At 36.5% G+C, this 15,502-nt stretch overlaps 1 protein-coding gene across 1 annotated transcript in view; it reads left to right on the top strand.

Moving 5' to 3' along the window:
- Positions 1-15,502, top strand: part of LOC100551319 (neuroserpin) — a 39,136-nt gene extending 23,634 nt beyond the window's left edge. The window contains exons 4-9 of the mRNA XM_003209221.4: positions 1,192-1,386; positions 2,377-2,581; positions 6,484-6,581; positions 12,151-12,237; positions 13,405-13,494; positions 14,754-15,502. Coding sequence (XP_003209269.2) covers positions 1,192-1,386; positions 2,377-2,581; positions 6,484-6,581; positions 12,151-12,237; positions 13,405-13,494; positions 14,754-14,830 — 752 coding nt within the window. The 3' untranslated portion in view covers positions 14,831-15,502. The remainder of the gene's footprint in view (positions 1-1,191; positions 1,387-2,376; positions 2,582-6,483; positions 6,582-12,150; positions 12,238-13,404; positions 13,495-14,753) is intronic.

Raw genomic sequence — 15,502 nt, 5'->3', positions numbered from 1 at the left:
TCCAGTTCCAGCATGTTGAAAATGATGGGAAGATCAGAGTAGAAAACATAACTGTCAAGATTTCTCTGGCTAGAAGTAATTCTTAATGTATGTCAGTGTATTAAGATGTGACTGAAGAGCTCAAGAGAAAATAATGTACTAAGTAATAAAGGACAAGCACATTCCTTAGTTTTTCGTTTTTCTACTGTAGAATAAGCATGGGTCACATATCATTTTCAAAGATATTCTAGCTGGGATGAGGTATGAACAGTGACCCATAACAAATATTGCCGTATAATACACAAATTTCCTACCAGTTGGTAGGTGTCATATGCTCCAGAAAGCATAATTTGTATTATAAACAATGCATTAAGGGAGTCATAACCAGGTGGAGGCATGTGTTTATTTTAACACTTTGTACTGCAGTGTCAGTTAAAACAAATGAACAAGAAAGCCATCTGAAGTAGGCTATAATTTGTCAAGAACACCAATAACAAATGTGGTCAGCCTGTCAAATTTAGTGATCTCAAAATTGTTTTGTTGAAAAGGCAGCTGTTTAAGATGAGCTAAAGCAGGTAAGACTATTCTCATGTGAATGACTTATTTAGGAATGGGAGCAAAGCAGCTGCCATGCTTAGCTGACATACCTCCCTTGTGTAGAGCAGATGCTATGTCTTTCTCTTGTGCTTTCCAAGTGCTGATATGATTGGAACAAATGCTGAGAATCTATATAGATTAGCCTTTACTAATCAGTGACATGCTACTTGATTAGAAACTGAGCACTTAAAAATTAGCCTGGGTGAAGTTTCAATGGATATGCATATGCATTTCAAACATCCACTTTTAATTGTTCTTTGGATCAGAACCAGAATGTATAGATGATCTGACATGAAGAGAAAAATGCTGAAATGTATTACAACACCAGTGTGAATAGTTGGACTTTTTTTTTCCCTTGATTTAATTATGGGGTATATATAAGTAGTGATACAGTAACAGTTAGCTAATGTGTCCTTGGTAGAAAGATTTGTGCACCTACACTGTGACTTTAGGTTTGCAAACCATTGGTGGTTTAATCTGAGATTTAATGAAACATTTGAATTGGAAATTACATGTTAGTGCAGCTTTTTATTTAGTTGCTTTTTTTTTTGAGCTGTCTTTATCTGATTTAATGCTCCATTTGACATGAAGACTGACAGTTGTTTTTCTTCTTAGATATGATCAAAGATTTTGTGTCATCAAGAGACTTTGGTGCTCTAACTCATTTGGTTCTCATCAATGCAATCTACTTTAAAGGCAATTGGAAATCACAGTTCAGACCTGAAAATACAAGAACTTTTTCTTTTACTAAGGATGATGAAACTGAAGTGCAGATTCCAATGATGTACCAGCAGGGAGAGTTTTATTATGGTGAGTTGGTAATGTAACAATTTAATCTAGTAAGCCTTTCCTTAATATCTTTGTTGTAGTAGTACTTACTTGTATTCTTCTACATGGAGCTTTGAGTATGCTTGCCCAGTGGAGGGATGTTTATATGACGTGTTTTTATAGTATGTGCTTCTTTATTGTACCAGCAGCAATATGTTTAATGACTTCATGATTGCTGTTTAGCTATGTTTTGGTGCCATATGATGAACTTCAGAACGTTTGCCCACTGCTTTCTTATCTATTTACAATTATAGAGCTATATCTGCTGTTGGGTGAAATATTATTCTTGTCCAATGTGAAGTACTGAAATTAATAGACTGGATATTAGGGAAGATTTCTTCATTGTGAGGGTGGCTAAACACTGGAGCAGACTTGCTAGAGAAATGATTGATGCTCCCGTGCCCCTCAATGTTCAATAATTTCCAATTGGTAATTGGATAGTTTTGCTCTGATTTTTCTAGATCCCTTCTAACTATTCTAAATAAATAGTCTTAATATGAGGACACTTATCCATTACTGCCCTAATATTCTTAGGTGAGATGAATTCTTCAAACAGCAGAACTAATGGTGATTTTTATTTTGAGCTTGAACTCCAAATGGATTGTACGGTGTCACCTGTTGGCAATATTTTACTGTCTTATTGTTAACAAACTGTCTTTTTCTGAAAAAAAAAACTCTGCCTGTTTCCATGAAGATCTTAGCTTTAACAACTTTGCTCACTGAATGGAAGTTAGGTGGAAATTAAGTAACAAGTTCAGAAGTATGGTTGCCTACAGACTGATTGCATAAGATTACCTTCCTTAGGAAAGGAGATATAAGACTTAAATCATATCATAAAAGAACTATGACTTTTTTTTTACAGAATAGAGGGTCAATTCCTATACTTAGCATTTTCTACCTGTTATCTTTCTCATATCTCCTGTAAAAATGAAAGAATGTACTTCTAATATCCTTTCCCTTTTTCTTTTGTAGGAGAGTTCAGTGATGGCTCTAATGAAGCAGGTGGTATCTACCAAGTTCTAGAAATACCATATGAAGGAGATGAAATTAGTATGATGATTGTTCTTACCAGACAGGAAGTTCCACTGGTCACATTGGAGCCACTTGTCAAAGCCTCATTGATTAATGAGTGGGCTAACTCAGTAAAAAAGCAAAAAGTGGAAGTATATTTACCAAGGTGAGAATGTGCTGCTGTATCAGTAAAAGGGGAAGGCTGCTGTGTTCAGTTGGGTTGGAATAGTAGTGTAGGTAAGAACTGGACTCTTGACCAAGTCTGTAGCTATGGAGCACCCACACAAAGGTGGCTGCGACAAGAAGATCTGGGGGTGTGCAGTGCATAATAGTAGTTTGAGCAACAGCTCAACACTGCATTTGTGTCCCTTCCAGGTATAAGCTCCAGGAAGGGAGATTTCATCAAGTATATCTACTCAGAGTGATGGCTCTTACTTTATTGCAGAGCTCATTATGGTTAAGTTCCATTTAAGATAGAAGCCATACAAATATTTCAAGCTTGAATTAATAAAGCTAAAATGTTTCATTTGGGTGCTATTTAAATTACTATTTGCTGCTAATTCAAGAAGTTTTAATGGTATGTATAGATACAAATAGTTGAGTATTGAGAGGTACTTTCAATCAATATCTTCCTTAGATGTTACAGGGGTTGAACTCATTTTCATTAGAGGACCAGTGAAATTGGTTTATTTGTAGACTTAACCTGTATATGCTCAGAGGTGTATTTACTCAAATGCATTGTTACCTTTCCAGTAATTTTCATCTGCTTTTAAATGTTTGTGTACCTCATACTTGTTTGCTACTGAAAGTCAGTAATGTGTGGTTCCATCGTAATGGTCTTCAGAAGGTTCATAATGATTTCATTAATTATATTAAACTGTCTATATAACATGGAACATGCTTTTGTACCTACTGAGCTTTTTGGCTACAGCACAAGGCAGAAGAAAAATAAACCATTGTGAAGTCTTGTAGTCACAGAAATGATTCTTGTTTTTGTGTGATTTGGAAATTGGGGTTATACTGCACATGCAAGGAACAGGGCAAAATCCTTTAAAGAGAGAGGAAACTACTTTTGCTAAGCTATTTATCCTTTCACAATGAAATGTTACTTGATGTTACCTACAAATTCAATGAGGAGTCTTCCATCCCTTAAGCTTCTTTTTCATAATTGAAGTATTTCGCTGCCTCTGTATCAGGTGCTGATGCTTAATATCTGTTTCTCCCATGTATGAGATGCACAGAATCCAGACATATATAAAAAAAAAACTAAGCTTCTGAATTTATGAAGTTGAAGTATCTCAAATTAAATACATAAGTACTGTTGAAATTTTAGTAATGATCCTGGCCTGAAGTTTTTTGCAGGCAGTTTTAGTTTTTGCTTGTTTCTTCTTAACCTAAAGCATTGAGTTCAGGGTTCTCTGTAGCCAGAACTTCAGACATGAGTTTGTGGCTGAGTTGAGGCTGTGTTTTTGTGTGGTCATATAACTTATTTATTCTGTACCCAACAATTCTTACCTTAGGCTAGTTTTCATGCCTGTCGCTCTCATCTAAGAACCTCCAGAAAATTGTTAAATGCTTTTTGAATTAAGGTTAAGCAAAGGCAAAGCAGGTACAACTGGGTTCTGATTACCTTCAGCATTTTCCAGTTATGAGAGCACTCATGAACTTGAAATACCACACAGTAACAGTGCAATTTCCTATAAAAATTAGAAAGATTAATTGCACGCTCCCAAGGTGTTGGATTTCCATTAGAGATTCAGAGGGATCTGCAGGATTTTAGCAATACTCAGAATAAAAACTTCATAAATATTTTATGCTCTGACTCAGGAAGGCATGTTATGAAATGTGGCCTGCAGGCTCTGTCCACTGAGAAACTGAAAACAGCAGTGGAATAAAATTAATTTTTTATATCCTGGAAGATGCTATCAAATTATACAGTGAACATTTTCAAAACCATACTAGGGCCTGAACGCTAACTGAAAGCACAGTTAATCACAACATTATAATTTCTGTTTGCATTGTGTGTGCAAATTACTCTTCTTAATAGCAAAGGAGAAATTTGAACAGAAGTGTTAAATTATACTACTTTTTCATTTTCAAATCTGTTTGCAGTTTAACCCAGACTAAAACGATCAACATTCTAATCCTATTTATTCATAGAATTGAAACAGACCGTGAATCTAACACACAAAACTCTCCAGCAATTTATTTGAAGAACACAGGAAGAGCTACTACCTAATGACATTGCAACAGATCACCCCTTGAAGTCTGACCCAGTATGCTTGGTTTTCTTCACTGACCTTCCTGCTTCACATAATTTGAAAGGTCCTTGTTGATCTGAAAGTTTTCTTTCTCTCAAGAAAACAAACCTTATCCCTCTTTTACATTCTTTTCAGTTCTGTTTTGATGAGGTCAGATCTCATAGTTCTTGAGATACAGTCACAGAAGAGGAACAAAGCTGCGTGCAGTAAACACGTAGGCAACATCTGCAGCCTAGATTTAGCCCTCATAGAAGGACCTTGCCAGAGAGAACCATAACCTGCCTTGATCTGCCTGGTCAGAACAACAATACTGTGGCATTTTCTTGTTTTATTTTCAGGCTATTGAATTATGCAAGCTAGTTCTAGCACCTCAAGATAACCTTGCTGAAATTCCATCTGAAAAGTTGGAATTGATGTCAGCTGGCAGCTTGGTATTATAATGCGAAGTTTCTTATTGGGCTGAAATTGCAATTCAGATCCTTAAGGCCTGTCTTCTAAGCAAGAAATTGTTGACTTGTCAAATGGAGCCATTGCTTTGCTTCTTGTTCTGCAGAATGTAATATATTAGAACCAAACTGGGAATCAGGCATTTTTGCTTTTTCTCAGGACTTTTAGCGAGCCTTGAAATTATAGCCTTTGGGATGAGTCACACTAGGCTGTAGTTATACTTTTACTGTATAGCTGGAAAGTGTACTCAAATCCTCTTTTGTAGATCCTGAGCACCTAGGGACTCTACTGAAAACTCAGCATTTCGGAGGAGTTGCATGGCCTCATGCAAGATGAAGCCTTTTTTTTTTTTTTTCAGTCTTAAAAGTCTGACTAGAAGATGACTTAATAATTTAAAGCTTTACACAAAACCTAAAGTTCTGGATTGCTGTAATTGTGAACAATCATTCATTAAGGTAAAGGATAACAGGATGGATTTAGGTTGAATGCAGGGAGGAAGTCTTACACAGTAACGGTGGTGAGGAACTGTAACTGGTTGCCCAGAAATGTGGATGCTCAGTTACTGGAGACTTTCAAGGCCAGGTTGGATGGGGCTTTGAGCAACCTGATCTAGATGTGGATGCCTCTGTTCATTGCAGGGGAGTTGGATGAGATGCCTTTGTTTCTTCCAACTGTGAGGAATCTATGATTCTCTAAAGCCTTCTATGTCTTTAAGAATGCTGATGCATTTCATACCAGAATGTGAGAAACTTCCTTGAGCTTGTGAATCTTTAGCCTCTTGATTCTTTTGAGAACTGCCTAAACTTTATAAACAGTAAAATGGCAAGAATCAGTTCTTCCGCTTTAGTCCAGGCATAGGCTGGAATCCATCTGGACAGGGTAGGTGACCATTTCTGATGCTGCCAGTGATTTGTCAGTCTCGAGCTCTCTCCAGATCTTATTTTAACGTGCGTAAAGTTCTTCTCTGGATAATGATTAGTGATGGAATAGATATGTCATTATGAATGTGGTTTGTATAAGTGAGGAAGAGTCGCTTGACTTTAACCCAGTTATCTTTTGATGTTCACATTACCCTTTTTCAAGCTGCCAAGGTTTATACATGCAGAGTTACAGTCACGGTTTGTACATAATACTATCAGCCTTTAATTTCTTCTGCATAAGAAAACATTTCAGCTTCAGAAAATAAAAATGCTTACACTAATTAGTTTACGGGAAGTGTTGCTATGCAATACAGCTATTACTGAAGCTCTTATTTCACACTGTTTCAATATTTCAGTTGTCATTGCTACGAGAAATTTTAATGCTCTAATAAGAACTGCTTACATTCGTTGGTTTTTTGCATTTTTCTTTCATTTTTCAGGTTCACAGTAGAGCAAGAAATCGATCTGAAAGATGTATTGAAAGGTCTCGGAATTACGGAAGTGTTCAGCCATAGTGCTGACCTCACTGCGATGTCTGGTAAGAGGGGATGAGTGCTGAAATCATCTACTTCAGGATAACCAATAAGATCTCCAATCTGTTTTCATTTAAAAAATGAAACCTAGCAAACTTCAGATCTTCTGGGATGTTCTGTGTGATGCAGGGTTGTTCTCTATAGGAGCATCTGAGGTGATTGAGCGATCGATTGGAGTGGGAGTGTTTTTGATCTGGGAGAACTTATCCTGAGATATAAGACTGGATCTTGTGAATCTGCATCTTGCACATTTTTATTAGAGCAGTGTGGGGTTTTGGTGCCTTAACAGCAAGTGAAGTCTATGCACCATGGTAGTTATCTTTCTCCAAAGGCTATTTCTTCATGGAATTAAGGGTCTTAATTACTTGTAGGTTTGGTTATCCCCCCAGATACCTTCTGTATATAAGTGTAATAGGAAAGAGTGCTGAGATGGAAGAATGCATGCTGCTTGTCTATTTCATTGCACTGTGAACAGTTTCATTGAAATATCTACTTTCTACCTGAAGCATTAGATATTTAAGCTTTTAATACTTTCTGAAATATAGAAGTGTCACAAAAGGTAGCTGTGTTGCTGTTGCTCGAGTTGTTGTGTGTAAGAAAAGCCCTCTTATGAGCAGTATATTTAGCATGGTCTGTCTAGACCTGTGGTGTGACAGACCGGGATATTTTCTATCTGGAAACATGTTACCAGTGTGGGATGAGTGATGTTCTTGTAATTTATGCTTGCTTATATATGCTCTGTGGGTTACTGTCTAAGCAGCCAGAGATTTGCATAGCTGATGGGAAGTAACTCCTAATTGTCTGTTCCTGGAAGCAATCATGCTGGTGTATCTTGTTCAAGGGAGTAGTAATGAAGTAAGAAATTTGCAGTTGATGCATTTGGAATTACATGCTTTTCATTTTTGCAAGTTAGAAACATTGTTCATAGGATATATGTAGCCTATTCTGCTCTTTTCCTGCTTTTTCCTTTTCCTGTGAAATTGTAAGGAAAGCTGGAATTAGCTAATGTGAAAAGAATTTACATAAATGAATAATGCTTTGTAAGTAAACTTTCTGAAGAAAAATATTTCCAATTTCTCTACTGCTCCAAAAGAAAAATAAGCTTTACAATAACTTCTCTATGTACAGAAAACTATTTGCTTGAGGAGAAATACCAGGGAGAATGGTAAATGCACAGGGCAGGTTGAACTCCAAAGTAGCATTTGGTTCTTATTTCATTGTATCTTAAGTATGCCTAAATATTGGTGAGTAATTCTGTAGTTGAGATTAGCAGGAAGATTGGAACTTGGTTGTTTGAAGTTTTGTATTGTTGACAATTGTACTGCATAAAATCAAAATGTCATGTTTTGCATGAGTGAGTTAATTCTGCCATTTAAAGAAAAGCTTGTTTTTAAAATATAAAGTGGTGTATATGGAAAACTCAATAGTTTTACTGTCGCATTCTGTTTTCTTTTAAGAGAGCATTTGTTGCCAGAAGCAGGTATTTCATAAATTAAGAATAAGAAAATATTATTCAAGTCCTATCTTCAGTGAAAAACACTATTCATGCTATGGAGATGATATTTCAGGTAATTAAAATGCAGGATTTTTTCCTGCTTCTAATTTTTACCTCATAAAATGAGGAGAGAAGAAGGAACAAAAAAAAAAAGGGATATTAAGAACTTGCTTTTGCAAATAGCTGAATAGTGTGTCAAGTAACAAAGAAGCTGAGGCCGTTAGTTTACATGCAGCTCAGTGTTTAGTGCTTTGGAAAATTTGCTTTTTTTTATGAAAACCTAAGTGCACATATTTGAATGAGAACTACTAATTTTAGGGAGAAAATAAGGAGACTTTAAACAACAATTTCTCAAATAATTCTCTTCCCCTTCTCCTGTTGCTGTTGTCTTTGGATCGTTGTCAAGACGTCTGTTATTTCAACAGCCCTAATCTTGTAATCAGATCAAGGCACAGATTGTTGACTTCAGTGAAATTCTGTGAGTTTAGTGAAATTCTGTGAGTTCAGTGGATACAAATGAAATTGGAGGATTACAGAATTTTCCATGCTTAGTTCTTTACTTTTTATACGCAAATGGAAAAATGGATCTGGATGAGTCAGGTTTACCTCTCAGGATGCCTGGATTGTGAACAACCACAGATTAAGTATTCATCTAGATGCTTGCTTTAGAGGTAGCCTTCTTGTAGAAATTGTCAATTTGTGCAGTTAAATAGGAGGATGTTACTGTTTGACTACCTGGTTGTGAGTATTTGACTCACTTTCAGGAAAAAAAAAAACTTGAACAGATGTTATTTCTATCTCTGATTTTATCTTGTGGTCATAATATCCAAAGTTGAAACATAGTAAGAAACAAATTTTGAAAGCATTTCCAATGCTTGAGATTTTATAACTTACCCAGACTTGCAGTTTGAGTATCTTGACACTAAGGATTTCAGCAAATTTCAGACTGCTGTGCTAAAGGTCAACTTCTCTTTCAAATGTTTGTAATATTTTTTGCTGTTGTAGAATACCTTAACTTGCAATTGCTTTTAAGCTCAAGGTGACCTACGTTTCAGTGAGCTGTGAAGTGTTCTTAATGACTGATTTCACAATATTAAGTGATTGGAAGAGCACCATCTCAGTAAATAGTTCTTCAGTCTTGACTGAGGTAAATGTAATTTTTCTGGGGCATCCTAAGCTAGGAAAGCCAATAAGCCTGCATGCTTTTCTTTAAAATGAGACTTGCAGAGCAACCATTTGGCAGCTTTGAGTAGGAGTTTGCAAGCATATGGAGTGTAGTGACATGAAATGTGATGCTAACAGAGTAAAGTACATGAGAAATAAGCCTCAGATCACACCTAGGTATTAATGGCTATCTAGGCAAGGATCTTGCAGAAAGCCTAAACCCTGCGATGCCAAATCTTCATGGGGATTGTATGAGTGATAGTTAAGAGAACACATTCCCTACAGAGCCTTGTTTCAGTGAAGCTAATAGAAAGAACGACATGATAGGAAATGCTCAGGTAAGCTTCATCTCTTCCTCTTTTGAAAGGAAAGACATGTTGTGTAGATACTGAACTTATTCAGCCACTTGACAACCACAAAACACAGCGAAGAGATTTTCACCTAGTGTTGTCCCTGCTCCCCATATGGAAACAAACTCAAGGAGGGGTGTGATAGCAGCAGTATAAGACAAATAGTCTAGAAGAAACAAGCTGGTTTGTGAAATTGTTATTTTCACCGTCCAAGGACAAATATATCTGAGTGAAAGGCAATGAATTGGAACCAGATAAAGGTGCTCTTATGGAAAACTTAACCACAGACATTTGGATATAGTTTGAGGTTATGAGATTGGGATTGAAAAAAAAAAAATGGCTTCAGCACAATTAACTGTCCACACTACATTGACTAAAGACTACTTATAACTTCTGTGGATCAGGAACTTGGTTTAGGACATAAGGTATGTGTTGAAAGAGAGGATGTTTTACTCTTGGGAGTAAGTTACACTGTAGTTTTCATCTGTGAGAATTATTTTGTACTGAATAAACACTAATAATGAAACTGGAGATATTTATCTGTTCTCTAGCGGTGCACTTCTTGTATTCTGGTTCTAAGTATAGAAAATACATTGTTGACAGGAATACATTTACAACCTATCTCATTTTTATAGCTGATGGTAAACGTTAGTAATATTTGTGTTGGCTGAGTTAGGGCCCAATTTCATAATAGTCAGTAAGCTCATTAGATGGAGACTGATCTTTTAAGGAGCTGAGTGTTCTGGCTGGAAATATACTTCAGAGTAACATAATGCCATGCTATGCAGAATCGAACATACAAGATTAAAATAGAGAATATTGCTGTGTGTATTACAGGTCACAGGAACAGGGTGAAGTACTGTGATCCTAATCATGCCTTTGAATCATGGTTTTTTTAAGTGGAAAGTTTTATTATTAAATATTAAATTGTGTTTAAGAAAAGAAGCTCTGAAACAGCATTTTTCTGTGAAGTTTGCAGAGTTCTTGTTTTCTTCTGTTATGTCATATTTAACTCAAATGCTCAATAGAGCTTTGAAATGTTCTCAAGCAAAAATAGCAAAACACAGCTACCCTAGAATAAAGAAATGTGCTGAATTGACCAATAAACTTACCAGGAACCCTGATAACCTGATGTGTTTACAAAGTCAGCACATGTGATGCTAGGCATGCAGTCGGGATTAGCTTTTCTGGCTGCTGTTATCTTCTGTACACTATCACTTCTGTAAATGATCTTGTATGTCCTAGGTTTGTAGCAAAGTACTTCTTGGAAACATGAGCCTTAATGCGTTTGTAAGAATGAGAGCTTTGCAGGATGACCATTTAACACTTGATTATATTGTTTATCCAGCTATTTTTAATAGACAACACTCAGGGTTTAAAAGTGCTGTCAATGTTGTGTTTTCTGGTGGTGTTTTGTTAATTTTTGTGAGGGATGCAAAAGCTGTGGGAACTGTGCTTTGTTTTCAAGATATATAGATTCTGCATGTCCCACGTTCAAAGACAACAGTGGAAATTGTCTTAGCTCTCAAAGTAGCATTGCTGAAAGCTTGGCTCTGATGCCTAGGATTTCTAGTATTTAGCAGTCTGTTATGGTTGGTTCCAAAGGTAATCATTCAGGGCTTCTGGTGAGATTTAAGGTCAGCAGAGAAACTGAGATCTAGTTTGGTTCTGAGTGCATGTAGCAGTAGTGAGATCTGGAGAAAGGCATCTTAAACTGCTGTCTCTTGTGGATTTGGTTTGTTAGTGTCAGAACTGCTGGCTGCACTTGTGGATAACAATTTTTAAAAAATCCTAAGCTTTCCTTCCTTACTCAGCCTTCAGCTGTAGTTTTGCATTGAACAGTTTGTTAAGGTTCAGAAATGCAAAAAAGCATAGCTGTCTCAGTGGGGTGATTAGATTTTCATGGGTAACTTCCTGTTGAGAGCTTTTATTCCTCTCTAACTGTTGTGCTCTGTCATTACTGTGCATTTTATGCAGGTACAATAAATGTGTATATAATCCTCATTATGTCTTACTGATGAAACTTAGTCCAACTGATTAAGTGATGTTATGTATTGCTTCCTGCAAGGTGCTGACTACTCCAGTAGGTCTGATCAAGGTCTGATCGTTTAGATGATGAAGAAAAATAGTGGAGCATTCGCTCACTTAAACAAGCGTAGGCTTGCAGCTAAATTAGAAAACAAGGGAAGAAAAATGGAAAACAAGACTGAAAATAACTCGGTTCTGTGATGATTTTTATTGCAGTAAATGCATTTAAAAGAAACTGAAGGTAGATAATGGCTACTATACTGATGCTCTAGATAGTGCCATGCCATTCTAATGCATATTGTGTGTGTGTGTGTGTGTATAAATAAAGAAAAGCAGTACAATCTTGAACGTGGTAACTGGTGCTGTTAGAGGCACTGGCTGAACATACTTTGTGTCAGTCCTATGCACAAAGCTCTTATTTTTTCTGGCGTGATATAGAAGGTAGATAATAGTGCTAAGGTGTTTGGCTGTTTTCTTACATTTTTCACTCTTACTGTAGAATTGCTTGAAATAGGTATTTTTTTCTTTCCTCTCCAGATAACAAAGAACTCTACCTTGCAAAGGCATTTCATAAGGCTTTCCTAGAAGTTAATGAGGAAGGATCAGAAGCTGCTGCTGCCTCAGGTACCTAACTGAAAAGCAGAATGAAATCAAATGTTGTTCTATGTTAATTAACATTTTAACTGTTTTGCTGAAATACCAAGAAGTTAAACAGTATGTAGTGTCAAGGCAACACAACTAAACCGGATTTCTGAACAGAATTAGGGAAAACTTTTGTAACACTTATACATGATGTGTTTCAGTTTTGAGGGTCCTGTGGAAAGTCTTCCATATTTTGCTTCTGAATGTCAGGCAGGTGCGAACTGTTTGCTCTTCATACAACTTAAGCACTCCTCATTTTGATATACTAATGAAAAACGGTTGAAAGCATTTGATCCAGAACAGTTAAGACAGAGTCGCTGCAGTTGCATTTTAACAAGCTCATTTAGAGAAGCAAGATTGGAAGTGATAAATGGAAAAACCTAAGTTGCCAGTACTGATGTTAGTTGATTTACCTGGTTATCGCATGCTTTTCCTGAAATTAAGTTGTTTTTTATAATCAGCTGATTTCTGCTTGTACTGGGGGAGAAGATAAATGACTTCCTTGCTCATAAATACCAGTAACTAGCTTAGGTTGTAACATTAACATGGACAGGGATCGCTGGCATGCATGAGTTTTTATTGTCAGTGCAGTGAAACTGTAAAACTAAATGAAACTCTGGGAAACAATGCCCTGGAGAAATCCATGTCTTGCCAAACAAAAATAATGAAGAGCCAAATCCTACCTGACTCCCATTTAATTTTACCCTTTCCCTCTGCTTTTTTGAAGACTGAAGCAAAGCTGAAAGCTGCAACATCAGCCCATTTAATTGTTGCATTCTCTGTATCTGTTAAGAGTTATCTTTTCTATCAATTATCAGCTTGAAGCTGTTAGAGGAGGCCAGTAGTATGTCCAACATAGTACATTTGATTTTTACAGGGAAGCACAGTTAATAATTCCTTTTAAGTCTCTTCATTTTAGAAATTGCTTCCTCAGCCTGGGAAATTGTATCACTCCATTTTTAATTGTTCTATTTTTAATTATTCTTTAAGGATAAACGTGCCATTACTCTGAAGGTCTCCTTTATTTTTGGTTAGATTGTTTGTGCTATTTCTTGGTTATATTAAGTGCTCATGAGTTGCAATGATGTTTCATTAAGAGCAGAAGAGAATGTGTAGTAATACTTAAGTTTCCTGTTCTTTATCCCACAGGTATGATTGCCATTAGCAGAATGGCAGTACTGTATCCCCAGGTTATAGTTGATCATCCTTTTTTCTTCCTGGTCAGAAACAGAAGAACAGGTGAGACTTTCACTCCTCCACACTTTGCACAGTGCCTTGTTTGGGTATGAAAGAAAATTGCGTATTTTTGACAAATGCTCTGGTGTTATAAACTTTCTTTGATTTGTCTTGAAATAAAAAAATTGAAAGGCTGGTCCTTTCTGTGTCCCCCTAGTGTTTCTTCACGAAAGACACAGAAATCTGATGTAATCCTGAATAGTACTCATTCCTTGATTAAAAACCATGAAGGAAAACCTAACCCTTTTCATCAAAATGTATTGTTCTCCCCAGAATGACCATTATTATTGTACTCCATAAGTACTTGGCACTTGTTTTGAGACCAATAAGCTGTGTTCCCAGTACCAAGTAATTTGAATAATGGACAGATATTAGTTAGAATTCTCTTGTACTCCTGAAGTGTTCTGTGGCAGGCAAGAGATGAGAATAGCACTTGCAAAATGGGCAATGATTAAGTAATTCCTTAGTTTCGTATTTATCTTAATGATGTGGATGTGTCTGGGATGCAAAACATACAGCCACAAACTATCAGATGTCTGTGCTCAAGCATCTTAACTGTTCAATAGTAAAAGAAAATTGTAATGGCTACCTTATTCACTAGAATATTTGCAGTGCTTGTGATTGGTCACTACTTTTAAATTGGTTTAGAGGTATGTAAGCATGAAAGCTATAAATGGTGAGTAAATAGCTGGGAAGTATTTGTATAGAGAATTCCTATTGTGGGTTGCACGGTGTGGAATAAATAATGTCTAGTAAAAGTCTTAGTATGGTGGTTTTTTGCTCACTTGTAATTCTGTGAGGAATGTTATTCACCAGTTCAGGTGTGAAGTGGTTGAGAAAGTCTGGTTCATTTAATGTCTGATTGTAGCTAGGCTAGCTTCATGCTTAGAATCCCCTCCAGTCTAGAGAGATCTGACTCTACATCAGTGGCAATATTTCCATGAATCTTCACCAGAACTGTTGGAATTTCAAGTGAACTTCTGTTTTGATTTGTGGTGGGTTTTGAATCAAGGCTTTAGAATAAACTGAAGGGTACTGAAATGCAGACAGTGTCCACTGTTCTTGTCTGTGTACTGTATCACTTCTGAATACAAAGAAGTCCTTATTCTCTAGTGTTATTGATCCATACAGTTTCATGAGTACCAAATTGTAACACAAATTCCTATGAAAACTCTTCTCCACATGGTCAAGAACTCAATATTCATTATTGTTTAACTTCAGCTTTTTGTGTTGATATCTTCCCTCCCTCCCTTTTGTCACAGGTACTGTGTTATTCATGGGGAGGGTGATGCACCCTGAAGCAATGAATACAAGTGGCCATGACTTTGAAGAGCTTTAACTACTGCCAGCTACCAAAATGAGGGGAAAAAAGCACATCATGTTTGAAGTTAATATATTTAAGGTTTGCTGTGTTCCTCCCCCCCAAGATATTGTTTAAAATGCTTTCAGATCTATGTGCAAGTCAGTTTCCAGAGGGAAAGTTCACAGTATTAAAATAATGGTTCTGTTTTTGTTATTGTGATTGCTGTGTCCTTGAAATAAAATTGTGTATATGTCAACAACTGTTTCTTGTTTAGTGAATTGTAAAGTAAAAAAAAAAAAATCTTGCAAATCCATAATTCCTGAATTGTTTACAGTGCAGAGACTTAGTGGATCGATGAGACAGGAGCACAATGTGTTCAGCTCTGAGTAATCAAATGACAAACCATCTTGATTTATAGTTGAACTACATCTGGAAAATGTAATCTTGTAATAGTAAGCAGACTGCAGCGTGCTGTCTCAAAGTTAATGGAAGAATCTAAACCTAATGGATTCTATCTGAGAACTGTGAGAGACTGTGTAAACTCCAACATGTGGTTCTAAAATGCTGCTTTTATGAATGCTCCTGCATGCAACTCCGTGATTCACCTTCCGTAAGTGTTGATACCAATAAAATTTGATCGCATGAATATTTCAAGCCAGTCAGTGTAGAATAGCTGTGTATGTCCAAATTAAAATAGTTGAACAGTCA

The sequence above is a fragment of the Meleagris gallopavo genome, chromosome 11, assembly GCF_905368555.1.
Source record: "Meleagris gallopavo chromosome 11, MGAL_WU_HG_1.1, whole genome shotgun sequence".
NCBI lineage: Eukaryota > Metazoa > Chordata > Aves > Galliformes > Phasianidae > Meleagris > Meleagris gallopavo.
The sequence above is the reverse complement of the archived record's forward strand: the minus strand, read 5'-3'. Positions and strand labels throughout refer to the sequence as shown.